The sequence below is a fragment of the Rhipicephalus microplus genome, chromosome 2 (assembly GCF_043290135.1).
Source record: "Rhipicephalus microplus isolate Deutch F79 chromosome 2, USDA_Rmic, whole genome shotgun sequence".
In the NCBI taxonomy this organism is placed as follows: Eukaryota; Metazoa; Arthropoda; class Arachnida; order Ixodida; family Ixodidae; genus Rhipicephalus; species Rhipicephalus microplus.
In genome coordinates, this window is record NC_134701.1 from 298,317,833 (window position 1) to 298,341,372 (window position 23,540).

At 45.7% G+C, this 23,540-nt stretch overlaps 1 protein-coding gene across 2 annotated transcripts in view; it reads left to right on the top strand.

The window, feature by feature from the left end:
* Positions 1-2,897: 2,897 nt before the first annotated feature.
* Hip14 (palmitoyltransferase Hip14) overlaps positions 2,898-23,540 on the top strand; it is a 297,274-nt gene continuing 276,631 nt past the window's right edge. For both annotated transcript variants that reach the window (XM_037429914.2, XM_037429921.2), the window contains exons 1-4: positions 2,898-3,183; positions 3,585-3,709; positions 12,665-12,868; positions 12,936-13,145. In XM_037429914.2, coding sequence (XP_037285811.2) covers positions 3,082-3,183; positions 3,585-3,709; positions 12,665-12,868; positions 12,936-13,145 — 641 coding nt within the window. In that variant the 5' untranslated portion in view covers positions 2,898-3,081. The remainder of the gene's footprint in view (positions 3,184-3,584; positions 3,710-12,664; positions 12,869-12,935; positions 13,146-23,540) is intronic.

Consider the following 23,540-nt stretch of genomic DNA (forward strand, 5'->3'; position numbering starts at 1 on the left):
AATAAAAATGGCTAATAAAACTGCAAAAATGGCAAGTGGGGAGAAAAGGATGCATATTTTAAATCTCCAGAAGGAGAGATGAGGGTACTTGCTCAGGATTTTACGATAGTCCCAATGAAAATGGAGTAGTGTAGGCACGAGCGCGTATATCACATTGTAGAAAGCCACTTTGAACTTCTTTTTTGTTTTAGCATATTTTTTCGGCAACCATGTCTAAAGCATTCTTTGTAAAAGTAGGAGGATGCAGTTTGAATGGGCTGCATGAAAAATTACAAATGCAGGGAAGTATGGTCAATGTAACCAATAGATGGTCATATGATTGTTTCGTTTAGGCAAGTTTGTATTTCATTCGGAGCTGATTGATGTTGTGCAATTATTTCTACCCGATGAGGGGACTCATGTAATTGCATTTGAACTTTGCTGGGAACAAACAGTATCTCTCGTGTATTTTTCAAGAGTTGCCAAGAAAAAGCACGGAGGCTAAGAAAGATTGAATTTTCAGAACGATAGAACGTAAAAGATCAAGATTGAGCGTGAAAATCTGGGCTTGTTTGACAAAAAATATGAATATGTGTCTAAGTGTGCAGTTAATGTTTGGCAGGGTATGTGTAAATGTGATGACTTACGAAGGTAGTGAGCTTAGAATACAGGAATTCACGCTAGAGATAACAGATAAATACAAATATTTGGGTGTATGGATAAGCATTGGGACCGAGTACCCAAGGGAACACGAAATATACGTTACGACTAAAGGTAACAGGAATGCAGCAGTGATGAAAAATAGGGCACGGTGGAATTACAATAGGTATGATGTTGAGAGAGGGATATGGAAAGGGGCCATGGTTCCTGGGCTGACGTTCGGCAATGCAATATTCTGCATGAGGTCAGAAGTTCAAGAAAGATTAGAAATTAAGCAACGTGGAATAGGTAGGCTTGCCTTAGGAGCTCACGGGAATACACCAAATCAGGGAGTACAAGGTGATATGGGATGGACATCATTTGAGGGCAGGGAAGCTAGCAGCAAGATAAACTTTGAGAAGCGATTGAGAGAAATTGGGGAGGAGCGTTGGGCTAGGAAGGTTTTCAGCTACTTGTACATGAAGAATGTCGACACAAAATGGAGGAAGCGAACCAGGAAATTGACTGGTAAATACTTAGAAAACAGCAGGTGGCCAAACCAAAAAGAACTATCAGTTAAGAAGAAAGTGAAGGAAACGGAGACTGACATGTGGAGAATTGGCATGATGAAGAAGTCCGCACTAGAGATCTATCGAGCTTTTAAGCAGGAAATTGCCAAAGAAAGGATCTATGATAATACTCGGGGTAGTTCTCTACTGTTTGAGGCCAGGACGGGAGTGTTGCGAACCAATACATATCGGGCCATATACGAATGGGTGGATTTGAGTGATATGTGGGGTTTAACGTCCCAAAACCACCATATGATTATGAGAGATGCTGTAGTGGAGGGCTCCGGAAATTTCGACGACCTGGGGTTCTTTAACGTGCACCCAAATCTGAGCACACGGGCCTACTCCATTTCCGCCTCCATCGGAAATGCAGCCGCCGCAGCCGGGATTCGAACCCGCGACCTGCGGGTCAGCAGCCGAGTACCTTAGCCACTAAACCACCGCGGTGGGGCTACGAAGGGGTAGACACAGTATGCAGTGCGTGTGGAGAGGAAGGAGGAACTGCCAAACACTTGATAATGTTCTGTAAAGGGCTTCACCCTATAGCTCAGGATGATGGCGCAGAGTTTTTCAAAGCACTGGGGTTTAGGGACAGGGAGGGCAAAATAGACATTAAGCGGGTAGACTTAACTAGAAGGAGGTTATCTGAGTGGTGGCTAAAGTCAAGGCACGAGTGAAAATTAAACCCTTCACTGCAAAGTACTCATTTAAGTTTACAGTTTAAAGGAAAAAAAAAAAAGATAACTCTAGTAGTTAGTTCACTAAGTATTACGGCTAGGTGGCGATAGCCGCCGCCCAATCTAAAGGGTACAGCCACATCCATCCATTCATCCATCCATCCAGCAAGGGTTCTGGTAGATCTGGAATGTAATGTCGCGCCACGGATTCTAGCTCACTTTACCCCGGAGGAAGGAAAGGTTCCTTCCTCCGTGTGTCGCGCCCAGGAACCATGACCCCTTTCCATATTCCTCTCACATCATAGCTATTGTAATTCCACAGTGCCCTATTTTTCATCACTGCTGCATTCCTGTTACCTTTAGTCGTGAGGTATATTTCGTGTTCCCTTGGGTACTCGTTCCCATTGCTTATCCATACGCCCAGATATTTGTTGGACCACGCTAAGGTGACGCTATCTGGCGGCTGTCAGTACCAACTGCGGCAGCCATGGCTCTTGCCTGAACACACTACCCCATATTCTAGTACACAGTACCATGATAAAGGAGGCGTGGTAGGTGTTCTGTAGAGGCAATGGTGTGGCATCTGTGTATGAGAGCAGACGAAACTCAACACAATGTGCATCACAGCTTTGTGTGCGCACGTGACCAAGCAACCTATGCGTCAAAGTCACTGTGCAATTCGGCACCGTGAAACCAAAACCGAAAATGAACTGGATAAGTAGGGCAATATTAAAATATTTAGCAAAATACACAATTCTTAGTGTTTTTCTTATGCTTTTTGAAGCAGACTAAAACGTTTACAGCAAAGAACACGCATGCCAAAAATTTGGTGGCACCACACAGGCCAAACACTGCACGAGCATGTCACTTACGTAGATGTTCTGTGGTCACGTTAGAGTGCACTAGTCACGTCGTCGTCCTCTTTCCCACTAGCTACAAAAGGCACGCGCATTTCAAACACAACAAAGGCGTTGCTCTCTACTCTAACAAACACATAAAAATGCCAATAAACTGTTCGCTAGCTAACGCAATCCAATCCGATAATCGTTTGACGATCGCAGCGCCAGCAAGTTGTTGTATGAACGGCACCTTTACACCAACGTCGCAGTCGACTGGTCGTCGATTGGCGTTTACTCAAATATTGATTAGTCTAATGATTGGCTCCAGGAACGCGGGTAGACATTTTAATGAATTGAAAGCCATGCTACTTTGTTTGTATGACGTATCTGGCCGCTAGGCCATGTGGGGCTAGGCAACAAGCCATCATGGACAAAGAGGTGGATCCGTCGTGTGCCCCGGTATATTACACTGCGAGCCAGGTACTTCCCTCTAATTCATTTCGAGATTTAAGCCGATTCGTGCCTCATTTGTTTCGATGCCCCCGCCTGAGCCGTTGCCTACGCGCTGTTAAAGAGTTGCGCTGAAGTGTTTCTCTGTAGTACTTGTGCATTTTCAAAACCGACCCATGACAGTGGCGTAGCGCTGCGAAGCATGTTGTCGTGTGTTCGCATGCACGTCGGTGTTGGCGATACTCGGGGAAAGAAAACATTGGTGGCGGTACCACAGTGTATCCCCAAATCACTTGCCTGCCATGGATTGGTCTGACGGTGTGTTCATACTGGTGTGTACGGCAGCGCGGTGATGAATACGAAATTGAAGACAGGACGTGTATCCAAAGCTACTCCCCCACCGAGCCGTAATTGTACCATTCTATGCGTAGGGCCCATGTGGTGGAGGAGGAGCATCGGCCGCCGATGGCGGAGGAGGAGACGCTGGTTGCCGACAGTCGCCGCCTCGGGTGCCCGAAGAAGACTACTCGTCATTTGACATTGTCAAGGCTACGCAGTGCGACACGTTTTATTATTACGACTATGTTTCTTTCAACAGTACTTAGCGAGCAAGAGGGGCATTTCCAATCTGACAGCAAAAGAGAATATTGTAGCTCATGTTGAACATCTGTGGTCACTGCAAAATACCGTTGTATTAGCATTTTAGAACGATATCGCAAATACAAAAGCTTGCCCTCCGTTGTCTATGTAGTTTGGTAAAATTAATCCTGCCGTGTGCGTTCAGTCCCCTCAGTGTCATTGTGAGTTGCTGGCAGCATACTCAAGCTAACAGTTCGTCTATTCGCAACTTTCAGGTACCTTGGCGCTGCTGTGCAGTGGCGGCTGGAAGCTCTGTTGAGATGATCGAAGTTTTTGACCCGCATTTGTGGTCGTTTTGCAGTGTTGTGAACAGCCTCGATATTACCGGAACTCCTTGAGTTTCAGAAGGTAAAGGGAAAGTAGAACGAAAAAAATATTCTACTGATTTTCGTCGACAAAAGCCGACTGACTGCGAGCCTCAATGCCCACAGCCTATATATACACCGTGAGGAAAAAGTCAGCCTTCCGTTCAAATTAGCACCCCAAAAAGCCATGAGTGGTTAAGAGGGTTAAAATTAACAGGGTAATAACCATAATAACCAAAGTCCGCAAATTATGCAGCACTCATTTTGTGTATGAGTACTGCAGCTTCCAGGTTTGCTGTTTTCACACTTAGATCATCTGCTCGACACGGTCTCCGTGCAAACAATACCAGAAATAATTTAGGAATGCGTTCCGCCTCTAAAATAGAATGAAAGCACCAATTTTAAAACGTTCATCCCATAATTACACATCTGGGGCGTCTGCGAAGTGCCTCCACGACCCTCAGATGTGCAGCAATTTGTGTTCAATCTCATCTGCTGAAGGCGCTTTTTTTTTTGTTGTTTCTGCCCCGTACCATGTTATCTTTTGTACTTCTCAAACACCGACACATAGAATAGTAAGTGGAACGTCCCCTCTTAAACGTGAAAATTGTATATTACCACTGGTTTCCTTTGTGCTGCTTGCCAAACTCATTCTCTTGATATTTTGTTTTAGTTATTTCAGTCAAGAAAGCACCCTAAAATCATACTACCAGTAATATGACTTGGTGCTTGTGCTTCGTCATTGAAAAACAGCTTGTTTTCGTCGGCTTACTATGCTTGGTGCTTTATGTGAGCTAAACATGCTTTGCCCAGAATACAATGCAAGGAAAACTGTAAGAGGTCTCCGAAAATGTTTCTGACATTACTGAGAAACTTTTACTGAGACTGCATTATAATACTTTTCCAACATGACACCAGGTGTTCCGCATGCTTACGCACAACGCCTGGTGAAGAGCGTACGTGTGTGCCTCCGTGCATCTCCGAAAGTGTTTCTGACATTACTGAGAAACTTGTACTGAGACTGCATTATAATATTTTCCCAACATGACACCAGCGTTACGCGTGATTACGCACAACGCCTCGTGAAAAGCGTACGTGTGTGCCTCATTTACAACTTCGTGCATAATTATCTACTCGACGTGCTACCGAACATTTATTTACTTAATATATTATGTTAATGCTCCCCTACTTTCTCAAAAGCATAAATCAAAGGGCCTCCAAAGCGAGAAAAATTGCAGTTTTCGCCAAAAGTGTACTGTCCGGTACCATCTCTTTCGGGGCAGTCATCTCAACAACAGCCATGTTAGATGTACAGTCACGGCACCTATAGGTCGTAAAAGTTGCGAATAGATGTCAGACTGTGGAGCTTGCGGACATGCAGCGTCACCTGTTGACGCAGTTTTGAGTAGTGCAAAGCCCGACACTCTTGCACAGTTTGCTGTGCAACCAGGTGCAACTAGTGAGTACAAAACAACAATACAGCTAAATATTAGGTGCGTTTGCACATTGAACACTTACAGCTATGAATTTCTCTTCGCTAGAGGGCTGCGTCATCGAACTACCCTCAAGTGCTTGCTGGTTCACTCGCCAGAATGACGGCGGAAACAAGAACAGACGCAACAGCTCCGGGCTCTACAAAAAAGAGCCCAGTTGATGTTACTGTTGTGTTGTGAATTGCAAGAATGCAAAGGACTTTAGTTTTGCTGATTTCCGCAGCTTTCGTGGAGCAGAACGGCGAGAACGCTAGATAGGGGTCGTTGCGAATGTGTTGGGTAAGCGAATTACTCACGTTATCCACAGATGGTCGCATGAGAAAGTGTGATAATGTAGATGATATGATAATGCACCCGATCGTTACCACGGACAACTATAGTAACTTTGATTATGAAGCTTAATTCAGAGCATCTGACAGTAGTGCGTGCCGTGCAACAGTAGACAAACGACGCGTACGAATAACATCGCACACGTCGCAAACACCGATAATCTGAAGTGGTCGCCACCACACAGCATTACGCACGTAGGGCTTTGAAGGCTATAAGTTCCGGCCTTAACTAGGAAATGTGAACACGTATATCACACAGGTAAATGGGGAAAATGACCGCGACTGAAGTCGGGTTTTTCTTACCGTTGGTCTCCGTGATCGCTGGAGCTATCTCGGGGGCCTGGGTTTTGCCTTTCTTTGTTTAGAGAGAATGTGGACACGCATGTTTCCTTACTTGCAGCATATAGAAACGGAAGACAACCTTCAACTTAACATTCTAGCAACAGTTCAACGCACAGGAAGCGAGAGATTGATAGAGAATGTAACTGCAAAGATGGAAATCCGCAGCGCCATTTGTGCTGGTATAAAGCAAGCTTCGTGCCACTGATTTTTGGATAGACTGCTCGTGTATGTACTTCATCGCTTTGGCATCATGTGTATGCTCAAGTCTAATGCATTTAGGCATTAAAGAGTGCACGTCGGAGTGCTTGCCTCGAACTCGTCATGCTATGCTTGCTTGCACTTAAATTGCAGTACACCGAAATAACTGAAACATCTCTTATGCTGTACCCGCAGTTTGCTTTGATGAGCTTCCTACTTTTCTGAAGTGAGTTTGGATTGACAAAAGAAGCTTGCTAGGTCCTTGATTTTCAAGAAACCGCGCTTCAAAATGGACAAAGCAGGAGGGCCTATGCACGTTCACTTGCAAACGGCTCTCTTTGCACTACCCATTTATAGCTGGCGCGTCGATGGGAGTGCGGGTGGCGGTGTTTTTCACAGCGCTGACTGGGCAGAGTCTGACGTCAATAGCTTAAGATATGTGCCACTCAGTGGTTGCAGTGCATAGCTACTTAGCCCGGCTTTGATTCTGGCCACAGTGGCCTCATTTTGGTGGAGGCAAAATGATCTAGGTTCGTGAAATGTCAAAGAACATTAAGGTATGCTGCCACACTTGAAGATGATGTTTGTTCTTGCAAAAAAAAAAAAAGCCAACTTCATTTTTTAATATTTGAAGAATCTATAGGCATTCAGAATCAGGCTGCAGGAAAAACAATGTCTCCATGTGGTTTTGTTCAATAGTTGTGATGGTTTTTACAACTACCGGTAGACCTCCCTGAAAACAAAACTGACATTTTGTGGGAATAAAACCTTCATTTTCATAATTAAAACAAACATGTTCGTACTAAAGTTTGCGTGTGACATTTATGTTATTTAATACTGAAGTATGCTTAATAAGATTGAGCCATGGCAATCATGGACAATTTTCGTTCCAAGGAAGGAAGGAAAATAGAAGGAAAAAAAAGCCAGAGAGGTTAACCAGCCTATAGACAGCCGGTTTGCTACCCTGCGCATGGGAGAGAGATGGGGGAGATGAAAGAGAGCAGAGAGGGAAGAGAGAAACGGCACATTAGGCAGCACACGCGCGCACACTCAGTCATAGTCCAGTCTTGTCTTTCGCGGTGTGTGACATTGCTGTTACAGTCGCTTGTTCAAGTCGGTGTCGCGTAGGAATTTCAACAGTGCTTTCGTCGCCTTCTGTTGCGTTGTCTTCTCTCGGGCACTTGACAGAATAGTGTCCACAGACATTTGGCTGTTGCTAATTGTCGTGGGGGGGCACATGAAGTGACAGCGTGTTTTCACTGCTGCTGTACAAAGCGATTTTTTCGTTCTTTCAGTGTCCCATTTTGTTGTCTTGCAGAATATAACAACATATGGTCAAGGGATTTCAAGTGAAACAGAGGCCGAAAGGCAAAGTGTGAAAAGTTTGTGTGCCTCTAATCCAGTGAAAGCACAAGCACGGGGGAGGTTTTTATGCTGATCAAAGCGAAGCATGTGTATGCAGAGCTCTGTGTTGGGGAAAGTGTGGCTCCAAACGCGAATGGTTGGTTCGTTGAGATGCTTTGGCACTGTGTCCCTAAGGATGTTCATGTAGGCCTGAAAATTTTTCGTTTGCATTATGCGATTGTGTATGTCAGTTCAGCAATGGAAACAGTGGCATGATGTATATCTTGAGGCAGGCTGCTATCGATACCGGCAGCACAGTAGCTTGTCTCGGCACGATACTTGAAGAACACCATTCACTGGCTGGCAAAAAACAAGCTTTGAAGTACTAGGAGCAGCTAAACTACATAAAGGCCTCAGCTATAAGCCCGGTAGTTTTTAGCATCCCACAACTTTCCGATGATGCATATAACACGTTTAGAAAACTTTGTTCTTTCTTTTTTTTTGAACATGCATTTTATTATGGGAAAACTCATCTTATAAATGATCCAATATTTTTCAATAGAACTGCACATGCTTCTTTATACGTCATTTCTCTATGCAATGATCTAGGATAATTGAAATCCACCAACAACTTTTGATGTTATGAGGTTTAGACTGCAATGCAACCATATTAAACTACAAAATTTTTGGTTTCTTGGCCCTGATACACTTATTAGTGATGACAATTTAAAGATTCTAGTTCGTTGAACAGCTTTATTGTGCAGATGCATTGCCCTTAAGCGATTTTTATTTTGTATCACAGGATTGGTACTTATCGCTCTTCGTGTGGTGGGCATATTTTGGGTAATTTCTACAATTACATTGTGATTACATGCACTTGTCTTGCCCAACATACTTGAAGTGTTTTGAAATGGCCATTTTTAACATAAATAAAAACAATCAGTTTAGAACTCGAGGCCGTTCAAATTAAGCGCGGTTCTCCGATAAAAGGTCTCAATAATCATTAGAATGGTGTAGTTCACAAACCGATCTCGCTTAATATCTGAGGCACAGCCCTTCAGCTTCTGTCGCAAAAAACACCCTTACAGGGCCAGTAAACATGCCCAAGGTCCAAAAATTGTTGTAAAGAGAAATATGTGCGATTTTACTTCGAGAACATGCTACTGCATACGTGCTATATTAAAGAAGTTACAGAACATCTGATCCAACTGGTTTCAAATTTTCGCGCGGCCTCGTCACCTTTCTCCTGCAGAGGGAGGGGAAGGTGTGGCCCGTCGTCGTGACTCCGCTGACTTCGGCAATGTGACAAGATGTCAGTGATTGACGTCCTTGGCGAACTCAATCAGTCCCAAAGCACTTCCGCCTGCTGCGATGTCTAGTTGTGTACTGTTTACCCAGTCTCGATGCTTTTCCGCAGCCCAGTTGCTCGATTTGCAGCCAACAACAATTTGCAGCAAAACTGCGTTCTGAAACCCAGACATGAAGTTGGCCCAATTTTTCTGCAGTTTGATTTTTTGAGAGCAGACTGTCGCGCCCTTTTGGGAGCAGCAACACAAAACGTAAATAATGCGCTGAATAGTGGGTGTGCTGATCTACAGGAAGTGCAGCAATCTGCTCAATCTCAAAAACTGTGTCAGTGAAGTGTCCCGATTTCATTGCATGGAGCCTATGGGGAGTTTCGCAACTTATATGAATGAATAGGGCTGACGGAGCTGTGGGTGGGAACAGAACTGCGGTTGACTTCACTACTGTTTGTTAAGACCTGGTTTAGACCAATTGACGAGCTGCGTTCTGCGTCACGTCGCTGATCACCGAGTTGTCGTCACTGCGCATGCAAGGAGCACTGGTCAGGCGTAGGAAAGGAGCACGGCAATTGTTTTTCGAAAGGGAGGTTCTGCGCGGTGCGCAGCTCTGTAATATTCAGGAAACGTGATCGGTGCGGTCTACTCTGCGAATTACCGAGCTCGTTTGGGTGGTGTAAAAAAAAAAAAAGTCTGAGCATGTTGACTGGCCCTTTAAAAGCCTGCACGGTATCCAAATCTTTTTTTTTTTTTTGCGATTGTTGTTGCTAGGTGTTTCATACAATTCCGCTGTCTTTAGCCAGGGTTTAAATATGCAGTCAGACCCACTTGCATCAAAGCTGTTCCAGTATATCATATAATGTGATATAAAATTGTTGAAAATTCTGTGTATTTAAGCGAATCTTTGTGTCTTTTTAACGGCACTACTTTATGATAGTGCGAAAAATTTGGGCTTTCTACATTGCGTAGGATGGCCTTTAAATTCAGCAGCTCGCAATCAGGGCAAGGGGCAGAACATTTGCAGCTGTGGGCGACACGTGACGATATACAGCCTTGGTGAAAAAAGTGCCTCAACATCTTTATAAGCAGCTCTGAGCACTGCTAGAGGCCTCCACTGTTGCCCTTGTTGTTTTATGTGCTTCTTGCTTGTATGAGGCATTCAGCTATGATTTATTTATTTATTTATTTATTTATACATGTACCTACATCGCCCTTACGGGCATTATTGTAGGGGGGAGAACAAGCAAAAGAATACAGTACAGTCGATATACCGAAAAAGATGGTTGCGGATAAAAGGCTGTATCGTTTGAAAGAACATAGTCATAACAAAGTGAAACAACAATGTGAAACAACACTGTCATAAATAAGGCATCAAATTGCAATTACAAAGCAAAACGTTGAAAGAGAAGAGTGCTATTGGTATGATTATGCTGAAAAAAGCAGGTTCTTCACATTAGCAAAGAATGTAATGGAAAGAAGTGGTCGCTCTGTGTGAGGATTACACTACTTCCAAATGCAGTTCCCCTCCACGGAAAAAAGCTAAGTTCCTTAGGGTGTCTTGCACTGTCCGATGTGCGATAAATCAATTATCCTGAAAATGTTTGTTTGATGTACTTTTTCTACGAATTGATGCTAAAGCATTGTTGTGTGTTAAAGAAAAGTTTTTGGCATCAAGGATAATGTGACTTACCCAAGTTTGTACGCTGATGCATCTATAAAGTCTGTTACCAAGTGCATGTTGCTCACTATTGTCTGAAGTTGAACAGTTTTTTTGTTTTTGCTTAATGAGTCAAGACTAACTTTAGAAGCAATAAAAATGGAAAAGCAATTTTAGTTGGAACGCTGTATAACATTATTAGCAAAATGCCCACTTGCACAGCTTTCTATCTGTTAAGTATTACTATTTTTTCCTCTTGCTGCAGGTGTCTGTAAAATAAAAAAAAAACATCTTGTGGCATGTCTAGTGGGAGGTTGTGATTCCCGTGCTCCAAAAGCTTCTGTGTACCAACGATGGCAGCATTAGCAGCCAAGTGTGCTGCTGCTGCTGCTTAAAAGGCTACTCGGTAATGGCTGTAGGATTTGTCCTAGTGATATCGCTTCTGTCGTAGTGGTTCACGATAGTAATAAGCAGACACAGTGGCTACCACTTGTGCAGCCACAAGGAATATGTCAATATAGCAGATACGAAACTTAAAAGGACACTAAAGGGCAAAACAATTTTTCATGTATTAGTTAAGTACAATATCATAATGCCTTGGGGTACAACAGCTGCACCAATTGTGCCAATTTGATACAATCCCCAATCTTCGCACCAAGCTGCGTCAAAACTATGAAATTTGCCGGAATTGCGTGTGCTGCGGCTAAATGCTCAACCAGCCTCAAAATTTTCTCAGTTGCTCTAATTTCAATGACAAGCGGACAGCACGTTGGCCACCTGTAGTTTGCGTCATCAATCAATCTAGTTTCAAACCACACCCTAGCCTTAAACCACGGTGTAAGATATATACTCATTAGGCCAGGACCCTCGTGAAACACAATTGATCAAATAAAGTAACAATGCCGCGCACCCATCAGTCTGCTGACTGCAGTGGATATTGATTGGTGGGACAATGCAACTTTATGACAAAAACGCGTTGCCGTAGGCAGCAACACGCCACGGGAAATATGAGTTTCCTAGTCGGAAAAACCGGCTATGGTCTATTAGGAACTAGAGCTGGAAGCGAATGCCGCTGTTACAGTGTGCGAGCAAACTCAACGTGCTGCGAATGGCGGCATTGACGGCGACCAAGTTAGTAGCCATAGCAACGCCACATTAGATAGATATCTGGTGCATTTGAAGCAGCAAGCATGAAGACTAGGCAAACTTGTGTCCTACCCATCATTCCCACAGTGGCTGAACGATCGCAGTGCTAGAGTCTCCAGGGGTTAATGTGGGAAAAGTCTATGGCCTCTGCTTCCAATGAAGCCTTCCGGAGACAGCCCGAGCTCCCTAGCCCTCCTGTAGTTCTCCGCCTATGGTGATGGGATATCTTTTCATGTTTCCATTTTCTGAGTGAAGGACAAAGAACAGCATAAATGATCAACCTCCGCATCTGCATAATTACTCTGATGATGGTTGTTTGCTCTCAGAGTTTCAGGAACATGTAATACATTCTTGTGCTAAAAACTTGTTACACTTGTCCAACGGCGTCGAAGAATCCTAAGAATAACACAGCTGGACCAATCTGAACCAATTCATGGGAATGTCAGTAATTGAAATGTGGCTGTCAACTGGGATCAAAAGCGCGTTTCTCAAGCAGAATCCAAGCACTGTAACTATTGTGCCAAAACGGATGTTATAAAAATTGTAGCATGCTTGCTGTATGGCGTCGAGGCAAGAAATTAGTATTAGCTAAATTATGGTGTATGTAGATATGAGTTTTGGTTTTTTGTGTTGTACGCTCGTTAAATTTGTGGGCAAGCGTATGTGGTATAAACCTGGAGGATGTGTGTCATTGTGGAGCTTTGCTGGTACAAGTGAAAAGTATGCCTGAGGCTAATTGTTGCTTGCCTTGTGACAGATATGGAATCTTGGATAGGTGCCGCCACCTCGTTGAGGTCGAAGGCTACAACGTGAACCAGCCTGATGCAGAGGATGTGACCTTGCTTCACTGGGCAGCCATCAACAATCGCCGTGAGATAGTCAGCTTCTACATTTCCAAGGGAGCCGTAGTTGATGCCATAGGTGGGGAACTGCGCTCCACACCATTGCATTGGGCCACACGGTACGTGTTGTTAGGGGCAGCGTGCAATGCCTCTGAGAAGACACTGACTGGGCTGTTGCTGATGCAGGCAGGGTCACCTGGGCATGGTGGTGCTGCTCATGCGACATGGTGCCGATGCGTCATTGGCGGATGGTGAAGGGTGCAGCTGTATCCACCTGGCTGCCCAGTCGGGCCACACGGCCATTGTGGCATACCTAGTGGCCAAAGGGCAGCCGGTGAACCAAGCCGACAGCAATGGCATGACTCCCCTCATGTGGGCCGCCTACAGGGTGATGACGTACGTACGCTCCTTGGTGCCTGCTGTGTGTTTTATAGCTAAAGCTGTTAACAACAAGGGTCGTTCTTGGTGTCCGCAGCCACCTCTGGTGTTCGTAACCACTATTGCGAGAAATTAGGAAACCAGAACAACTGCATAAATAAAAATACCGAGGATATAATGGAACTCAAACCCGAGCTTCCTGCATGGCAGCCCAGTATTCTACCACTGAGCTATGCTGGTGCTTGAAACACTATTGCAAACTGACCCTAGGCAGGCTTCATATTGGTTAAGGAGTCGGGTTAACATGTGTAATAAAGCGTTTTAGAACAGCACATAAACCAGCACGTATCACACGATGCTCATTCATAACAAGTTGGTCAATGAACGCTCCAACCCATTATTAAAGCCTCAGGGCCGTTCCACGCCCTTCCTGCACAGCCGCAACACACGTGCCGGGACCCCTACCGCACGCACGCGGGGGACAAATAAGCCAATTGGCCACGCTTTTTCACCCTCCACAGCGTCGCCAATTGGCTTATTTGTGCCCCGCTTGTGTGCGGTAGGGGTCCCAGCACGTACGTTGCGGCTATGCGGGAAGCGCATGAAACGGCCCTCAAGCATGTTTTGTTGTTAGCCACAGCATCAACAAAATGCGCATAATTTTTTACATGTGTGTAGTGGGTACCATGCTGCTCTGCTCACGCCCCGCCGCAGTGGTCTAGTGGCTAAGGTACTCGGCCACTGACCCGCAGGTCGCGGGTTCGAATCCCGGCTGCGGCGGCTGCATTTCCTATGGAGGCGGAAATGTTGTAGGCCCGTGTGCTCAGATTTGGGTGCACGTTAAGAACCCCAGGTGGTCGAAATTTCCGGAGCCCTCCACTACGGCGTCTCTCATAATCATATGGTGGTTTTGGGACGTTAAACCCCACATATCAATCCATGCTGCTCTGAAAAAAAGATGAAGATGGGCGTAGTATATGCCTCGCTACCACAAAAACATTATGATGATTGATGGTGTAGTGTGTACCCTTGTAAGTCTGTTTGTGCCCCCTTCGAGCCTGGCACCACCCCCGTTTGAGATGATGTGAGGCTCTATGTACCTGTACTCAGTGGAGATGTAGCATTCTTTGGGTATGGGGCCATAGCCCAACCGAAACAGTGCCACGGGCAAATTCGACTGCTAGTGTTCCCTTTCGAAGGCATTGCAGTTCCATGTCATAGCGCTCCCAATCAGCTCTCAGCAGAGATTATGGGGCACAGATTGGAAACAAGACCTCAGCTGTTGCCGACTTTTGCCTGCTGGCTGCGATGCAACCTAGCAGCCAAGCTCACTTCGAGCATGCGCCTGTACCGCTATCCACAAGTGGCTTAGCAATTTCCCATGAAGCTGCCACGAGCTGCACCTTAGACGACAACAAGCGTTCCTTGACAATGGCGCGATGGCCAATATCCCTTTTGAAACTGCGCCGCTTATCGAACTAGGAGACAGTTCCCCATCTCTTGCTCGCTCGCGCTGCTAATGCACTGACAGCTTTCTTTGAATGAAGTGCACAGAAGCTGCTGCAATATGCTGCCCACATGGTTCAGGCTTTCATGGGGGCAGTGAAAGAGATTATGTGGACTCCCTTTCACGTTACCGGAAAGTGACGGGTCTAGACGATCAGGAAGTGCTCAGACGCGTTGTCCCAGCTGCACTGACTGACACGGCTGCTAGGTGGTGTATTGGCTTTCCGGCCACCGAGCAGCAACCCTCGACGAGTTTCTTGTGGCCTTCCTTTGCGAATTCTTACCTGCTGACTATGATAGTTGGATGCGGTGTAACCTTGAGCTCTGCCCATAAGCTCCTGATAGGAATACGTACGCACGATGGAAGACGTTTTCTCTATTGCCAAACCTCTATTTCTCTATTGACGAGCCTCTATTTTCTCTATTGCCTTTTCTCTTTTTTCTATGGCCGAGCCCAGAGCCTTGAACAAGGAGCGTGTCAAACAGATGATCAGGTACGCACATCCGACTATTTTGGCGTACCTGTTTGGCAGTCGGTTCAGAGGTTTGGAGGAGTCAGCTTCTGATGTAAAGTGCATTCAAGGCGACATTTACGCCGCACGCTTAGTGCGCACCGCCGCCAGCCAGTGAAGCACTTAAGGAGGAGGCTACACCGGAAACAGAACTTTTTTATTTTTTAAAATATCTTCATGAAACTTTCAAGGTATGTTCATTACATAAAAACTAAAAAAAATGCAAAGTTGCATGAAATTGTGTTCAGTGGTTTTAGGAGTTACTGAGGTCTAACTGGGTGGTTCACTTGTGTGCCTGAAGAAGAGCCGGAAGAAATCTCTGGACATATCGGAAGGCTGAATTTTTTGTGGTCATCCCTGGATAGGTATCCTAGTGCACTAAAAAGCCGTTTTTTTTTTAAGTTTGCCCCCCAGAAAAATTTTATGCAACTTTGAATTTGATGTAGCCAGTAGGTATGATATCTATTAAAAAATATTTGTTTAATGATAATTAATGGCACCAATTTTCCAAAAAATAAAGCTTGTTACACCCTGGCAAAATCATCCAGGAGCAGAATAAAATAAACGGCACACAAATCTGATAAGCAGTTCTTGAGAAATCGTTTTCTTCAACACCACAACTAGTTAAAGAGTTCATTTTGAGAAAACAGGCTTTGAAAGTTCAGCACATGTGTTTTCCTCAAAAAACTCCAGCTGAGTAGCTTGAAGTGTCCTTGTGCACTTTTTTCCTTTTTTTGTCTTCCCTCCATCTTCTCTAAGTGCCATTCAGAATTTTTTTTCAGACGTAGGGCATCTTTTTCAAGAGCCGGCTGCATCAGTTCAAATTTTTTCGCAACATTGGTGTAGTTTCGAGCTCAGCGCGAACGGTGTCTCGCGTTCGCATTGATTTATTTCTTAGTTAGGAAATGCGTCCTCAGATGAAGGGTTGACGGCGCATGCACGCTATTGGCCCCAATGCAGGCGAAGTGCTGGGTCTGGGGACCTTGGCAACACTCCGTGTCACGCTGGACGGTACCCATTCAGAGCATGTGCTGGATCCGGTGATCTCGGACACGCTCAATGCATTCGCGGCTCCAGGTACACATGGTTTGTCGGATTCTGGACTGGTGGCAGCCGACAGCACAGTTTCGTCGGTGCAAGCATCTACGCACTGGGCCTTAGCAGTAGAAAAGCGGAATTTTGATTCTCGTAGAATTCGCGTAACGCGTTTCCCCCGTCCGAACTAGCGCACCGTCTTCAGCTTCATTGCCGGCATCATGCACAGCAACAAAAATAAAGGCAACAGCGCTTGTGTGAAAAGAAAAAAAGAAAAGGAACTGATTGAAAATACAGTGCAAAACTTAAAGCTAAGGCTTGTAAGCAAATGTCTCATCGAAGCGGACGGAGCATAGAGCAACAGCGAGACGAGCGCGCCGGACAAGCCATCGCCAGGAGGGACCGCCCTCTCGCTTTCAGCGCAGCAGCCAATGGCAGGGGCGCTTTCGCCCGCGAGATATGAACGAGCTGCTCTGGCCAATCAGCGCTCCACATCGCATGGCATCTCAACTGCGCCGTTGATGCCATTTTGAAAAGGCGGCAAACGAGAGAGAAAGAATTCACGGTCAAAACAAAACTAGAATGGCGCGGGAAGACCGCATGGTCTCGCAATGGCACGTGCACGAAGTTCGGTTTGATTTTGGCTTTTGCGCATGTTTTGGGCACCGCGGCGGCCACGAAAATAGCATCTTTTTTGCACTTAGGGGTTAAATTAGTCGCTGATATTCACGGAATAGGTAGTTTATGTGACATACAACCAAAATATATGGTTTTTCAAAAACAGACTTTTTCGCGATTTTTCGGTTTTCAAGGGCTGCGTCTCCCCTTAAACCTTATCTGTGGAGAGGGGCCGTGGCCCTTCTCCAACAGCGAAAGCCCACCATAGGTGCATTTGCTACTACAGGCGGGTCCCACATGGAAGTTAAGCGATCAAGTTTCAAATCTCTACTGGAGGCGCGCAGCCTTTGCTGCATTGCAACTCGACACGTGCGAGCGGGGACACATCTGACAGGCAGACAGAAAAAGTTTATTAGAGCAAGTGTGTTTGGACCCCCTGGGATCCCTGGACCACCGTATGGTCTCGCGCCACGCCTACACGGTCATGCTTCTGGCCGCGAAGACATCGGCTGCCCTAGTTACTGCAGCAAGCTGCGTCGTTGAGTCCCTAGACAAGAGCAGGACGTCCCAATCCTCCCAGCTTGAGATGGCAGGCTGTCCCTGTGGGGAAGGATCAGCAGGGCAGCCGAATAGGATATGGGAAAGGGTGGCATGAGGTTCGCCGCAGAGGGAACATTCTGGGGAAGTGCCACAGAAGTGGGACAGCAGCTGAGGGGAAGAAGGAGTGCGAGTCTGAAGACGTCTCCATAGTATTTGTTGGTGTTTGCGCATCATGAATTGCGAGATTTGTCAGAGAAGGTCCTTTGATCACACCGACCCCTGCAGCACGAAGCTGCTCTGTCTCAGAAAAAAGGGGACCGCAATGGAGTGCACTGCTTCCGTTGCTGTAAACGAGGGCTCATGGCGAGGAAGTGCACGGTGTTTAGGCAGGCCTCTTTTGAGGCAAGAAAATGGGAGCGTGGGTCGTTCGTGAAAGCACAAGCGGCCGAATCCTTGCTTCTTCCCTCTTCGTACCGGGCAGGCAGTCTTGCTAGTGCGCAGGTGCAATTTATTTTGGTCACCATTGTCGGCCACAAATTGTCAGCGTTGCTGGACAAGGGCATGAACGCTTTGTTGTTTGGCGAACAGGTGTTGTACTACTTGAAAAAGCACTTGGTGTGCTTACGGTACAGCTGAATGTCGTTCACTTTGAGAAAGTCGTGGCCCAGTCGATGGGTGCCATGAGGTTGACTGTCAAAAGGGGAAGTTGAATGAGACACATGTCTTTCATTCATTTTCTAAAATCAACTTTAAGGGCAAAGCTCCTTATAGTCTAACCTTGTGACTAGTCCCGCGATACTGAGAGAAGAAAAGAGAAGTAAGAAAAGGAAAAAAAAGGATGACCATATCTCGTCTCATTTCCCAGATGGCGTTACTTTGCCGCTGCTCTCTGAGGTGCCGCTACCCTCTGATTGGCTGCTGCGCGTGCTTTGCCAACGAGTGCCTTTCTCAGTATCCTGGATAGTCGCCGTACGTAAGGGATCGTTGGTGGAACATGGACGGAGCAGAGTGATGGGCACGTTGAAGACGTTTGCACTCAGCTTTTTTGACTCGAGTCTCATCGGTGTTACTCGCGTGCAGTCTGCATTCTTGAACGCGATTGGAGGCTTGCATGGACGGACGGACGCTTCGCCCCACTCATCATCATTCACTCCGTGGATATGCTGTGATTTCTTTCTGTGATTCTGGGTTGGGGCTTTCTCTTAAAAACCGACATTATAGTGAACATTGCAAATGGAGGCCACTCATCAGTTTTCCGGTGTTTTCTGTTGCCTGGGCAGTAAAAGCGTTGGAACCATTTTGCAAGCAAAGCTGACCCCTGCACTATGTGTTTGTAGGCTCACAATCCCCATCCGGATTGAGTGGCTTGACCCGTGGCTCCACATCGTTTGATCGCCTGTGTGACTCAATTGGATGATACATGAAACGCTCGTCTGTCAGCACTGTTACGCCAATATGATGAGCTCTTCACCGATCAACCGACCTGTATCGATTTGTTGAGCCATTCGATCGAAAACGGTAAGGTGCTTCTTTTAAGGGGCGACACGGGTCTTGGTGACGAAAAAAAAGCCAAAAAAATCGTTTTTTAACTTTGGTGATTTTCGTTATCTTCATATCATCCCGCACCTGCCAGCAAAAAATGAACTCGTAATGATGCATCTTTGAGCCGAAAAATGTCCTGTTTATTCATCCCAGCACTTGGTTTCACTTACGAAATCGCAGAAAACAGCCCCCTTTTGCATTGCTCGGATCGCGCTAACCAATCATTTGATTGCGGCCATCTTAGTCTCGCTTGAAAGAGCTTCTGTTGAGCTCACTTTCTCGCCAAGGACAAACCTTCAATGCTGCACCCAGTCTGCACTATTAGGCAAAAACAAGCAACAAAACCATGTGGTATCATTGGTACATAGCAGTCACGTGAGGGAACAGCGGACTGTGATTGGAGCGCGGGGACTAACAACACTGATGATGCGCGCGCGTCCGCAAACACGTGCGTTGTCACCGACGTTTTGGAAGTTTTATAGTTTTGCGATCGAAATCGAGATGCCGAACCGTGCTCGAAAGCTCTGCGCAGTTCACAAATTCGGCAAGACGGATAGACGCGATATTTTTGACATCGGCTGACCGAGAACTCATTGAGCATCGGGCCCAGCAAAAAAGCAGCGGAACTTTCCTCAGTCTCGGCAACCGATCGCGAAATGAGTGTTCTCGCGAGTCAGCGCGGCACCGAAAGTTGGTCGGCCCCGACGTATACCATGGTTGACCTCGACATGGTGAACAGTTCACTAAACGAACATTCTGCTTGCCGAGTTTGCCGTGGTTAATTGACCATCGAATGCGACGCGCGTTAGTACGGCGTAGCCGTTAAACTGAAGCTTCACTGAAGTAACTGCGGAGAAGTTGGTTCGAAATGGAGCTCGCGGCGGGTTGGTGGCAGCAGTAACTGCAACCCGTTCGAAATCAACATTTGCACGGCGCGTGCGGTTCAGAGCACTGGAAATGGTCAGGCAGCTCTGAATCATATCTTTGCCGCTATCGGTGTTTCACATCGGGGCCTTCACATGAAAACGTACCAAGAGTACTTGAAAATGAAGCTTCAGCCAGCAGCAACGAGAACTTGTGCCGAACATATGAAGTGTGCCACAGTGGTAAAGTGCCCCTACAAGGACCTCAATTTTGACAACCCTGGAAATATTGCAGTCTCTATTAAGGGGGGAGGTGGCAGGGTCGTTTTGGTGATGAAACGTGGTGACAATTGAAGAGCTGTCAGATGTGGAAATTGGGCTCGTGGTGATAAGCGTGCAATGCAACAGTGACGAATGTGTCGACACCCCGGAGCCTAATGTTGGCGAACCCGACATACAAAGGCCCGCGCAAGCGCTGGATGTGAAGACCTGCTGTGCTGCTTCTTTGGTGCTTACGATGACAGCGAGGATGGACTCGAAATAGCTGCTGCAGCTGAAAAAAGCGGTCACCCAAGTGAGGAAGAGTCGGCAAATGTGTATGGAGCACTATTTTTCTTCGGAGTGATCTGTCAGCTGGTGTGCTGAATTTAGCGGACATAAAGTGCATTGTCGTTTATTATTTTGCTAGTTGCTTGCCTTCCGACAGCCGTTTTAATCTGCGCGGAGGGCAGCTGGGATATTCGTTGGCGAGTACATTCTCTCTTGCTGGCTAATTGTCAATAGCAATGGATATTGGCTATAACGAACTAATAGTGATAATGAAGTAATTACGACTCCTCATTCAACTTAGTTATAACGAGGTTTGACTGTATCAGTGCCTAATTTGACCACAAAGTGCAAAAACAAAATGCTATATTTGAAGCCGCCTCTGCTCTCAAAACAAGTGCAAAAGCCAAAATTAAACCAAACTTCGCGCGCACGCCATTCTGAGGCCATTTCGGCCATCCCGCGCCATCTTAGTCTTGTTTTGATCGTAAATTTTTCGGAATCGTTTGCCGCCTTTCAAAACGGTGCTAACAGCGCAGTTGAGATGCTATCGGCATTTTTTTGTGATGCAGTGCGGAGTGCTGATTGGCTAGAGCAGCTCGTTCATATCTCACGGGCGAAAGCATGCGCTATTGCCTGCTGCGCTAGAGCGGGGGCGGTCCCTCCCGGCAATGGGTCTCGCTCTCGCTGTTGCTCTCTGCTCCATCCGCCTCTACAGACGTCTGCTTATGAGCCGCTTCTTGCCTTGTGCTGTGTTTAAGATCAGTTTCTCTTCTTTTTTTCTTTTCACTCAAGTTCTGTGCCCTTCATCTTTGTTGCTATGCATGATGGTGGCAAGGAAACCGAAGATGGTGCGCTAGTTTGAACGGCGGGAAAGTGTTATGTGGCTTCTACGATAATCGAAATTACGCTTTTCTGCTGCAAGTGCCTAGTGCATAAATGCTTGCAGTGGTGAAACTCTGCTGTCGGCTAGTCCAGAATATGACGCACCATGTGTACCTGGAGTCCCGAATGCATAGAGCGTGTCCGAGATCGCCGTATCCAGAATGTGTTCTGAATTGGTGTCATAGAACGTGACACCAAGTGTTTCCGAGATCGCCAAACCCAGCACTTCGCATGCATCAGGGCCATGAAGCATGCGTTAGCTGTCAACCCTCCATCTGCGGATGAATTTTCGAACTAAGGAAAAAATTGATGTGAATGCGCAACATCGAGACACCATTCGCGCTGATCTCGAATCTACGCTAGCGCCGCAACAAAAAAATTTGAACTGATGCAGCCGGCTCTTCAAAAAGATGCCCTACATCTGAAAATAATCCCAAACCGCACTTAGAGAAGTTGGAGGGCAGACAAAAGAGGAAAAGAGTGCACAAGGACACTTTAAGCTCTGCTGGAGCTTTTTGAGGAAAACACATGTGCTGAACTTTTGAAGCCTGTTTCTCAATATGGATTTTTTAGCTACTTGTCGAGCTGAGGAAAGTGATTTCTCAAGAACTGCTTATTAGATTTGTGTGCCGTTTTTTTATTCTGTTCCTAGATGATTTTGCCAGGGTCTAACAAGTTTCTTTTTAAAAAAATTGGCACCATTAATTATTAATAAACAGTTAATTTTTATAAATGTTATCATTACTGGCTACATTGAATTCAAAGTTGCATAAAAATTTTTGTAGGTGAAATTGAAAAAAAAAAAGGCCATTTAGTGCCCTAGGATATCTATCTAGGGTTGACCACAAATAATATCAGCCTTCTGGTATGTTCTGGGATTTCTTTCGGCTCTTCCTCAGACACACCTGAGAACCACTCAGTTAGACCTCAGTAACTCTAGAACTGCTGAACACATAATCGGGAATCGTTGCAGTTTTTCTAATTTTAATTTAGTGAACATACCATGAAAGTCTTATTAAGATATCTTAAAAAATAAGAAAGTTCGGTTTCAGGGGTAACCTCCCCCCTTACACCACTCGGTGTGCTTCATATTTTAATAGAATGTTGTGAATCGGATGCCATTAGAAGAAAACCACTTTCGGTTAACTTACCGACATCAAATACCATCGCATCCAATGATGTTCATAAGAAGGGAACCACTTTTTAAATACTAATCATTATTTGCATTTTTAAAGGTCAGTAGTTTTCACGTCATATTTTAAAGTATTCCATTGCACGACCTCTGAATAGAGGCCGCTGCTGGGTCACTACATTAAGAATAGCACTTGTCTCGCAGCCCTTGGACAGATAAGCTGTTTACGAGGCATTCGTGCTCTTGCAGCTTTTCCAGTTTCATTATCACAACCAGTCATCGATAGGTCACGCCAATCGCATGATTTCAATTCTTGCATGTTTCACCCTCGTGAGGAGCTTCAGGCCCCTATACAGCCACTTGACACTATCATAGTTCACATTTCATATCATATCCTGGTGCTCTTTGGCCATCTAATCGCCCTTGTACCATTAAGCGCCACATATCATCGTCACACTTACTGTGCTATTAGTGTGTGCTTTGCATTCAGAGAACTGACAGCATGAAAACTTCTTCGGCACTTTGAATATTCATAGTCCCTTTAACCAGTCTTTTGTTTAGTTACGCACAATTTGTTAGTTTCACTTGAGCTCTTAGCAATGAATTCGATACTATGATGTCAGCTGCAAGATCCACGCATGCGCAAGAAACTTGCTGCACACGCTGTGTTCGAGATCTGTACAGTGACTTGGATGACTTGAGACTGCCTGAACATCTCTTGCATGACGATACACAAACAGCACAAATGGAACGTACGAATGGACCTCCAAAATGGTGCTACGATGGATGTGGCCACTTCGCAATCAAGGCTCAGTGCATAGGAAGCGAAGCAATTTTAGCGCAGTCTGTTCATGTTGAGAATGCAATAAAGTAGAACCCCAATTATACGACATTTAGGGGACCACGCAAAACTGTCGTACAATCCGGGCGTCGCATAATTGAAAAACTAAGATTATAAGCAGTGGCACTCAGCCTTGCCCAAAAACAGGTACAGATGCCTGAATAAGCCCACGACATCACTTAGTGCCTTTGCAAGGAAGGGAGATCAAATTGCTCTTGCCAGTGGCAGCTAATAGCAGCATTGCTTAGTTGAAGGAGGTGTGAGGTAATTTTCATTCTAAATTGAGAAAAAAAATGAATTCCTACTCAAATCTTTCTTCCGATAAACAGAGAACAAAAATTTCCCGGACATGAAGACAAAACCGAAACCGCATTGCCAGCAGCTTCCCGTCAG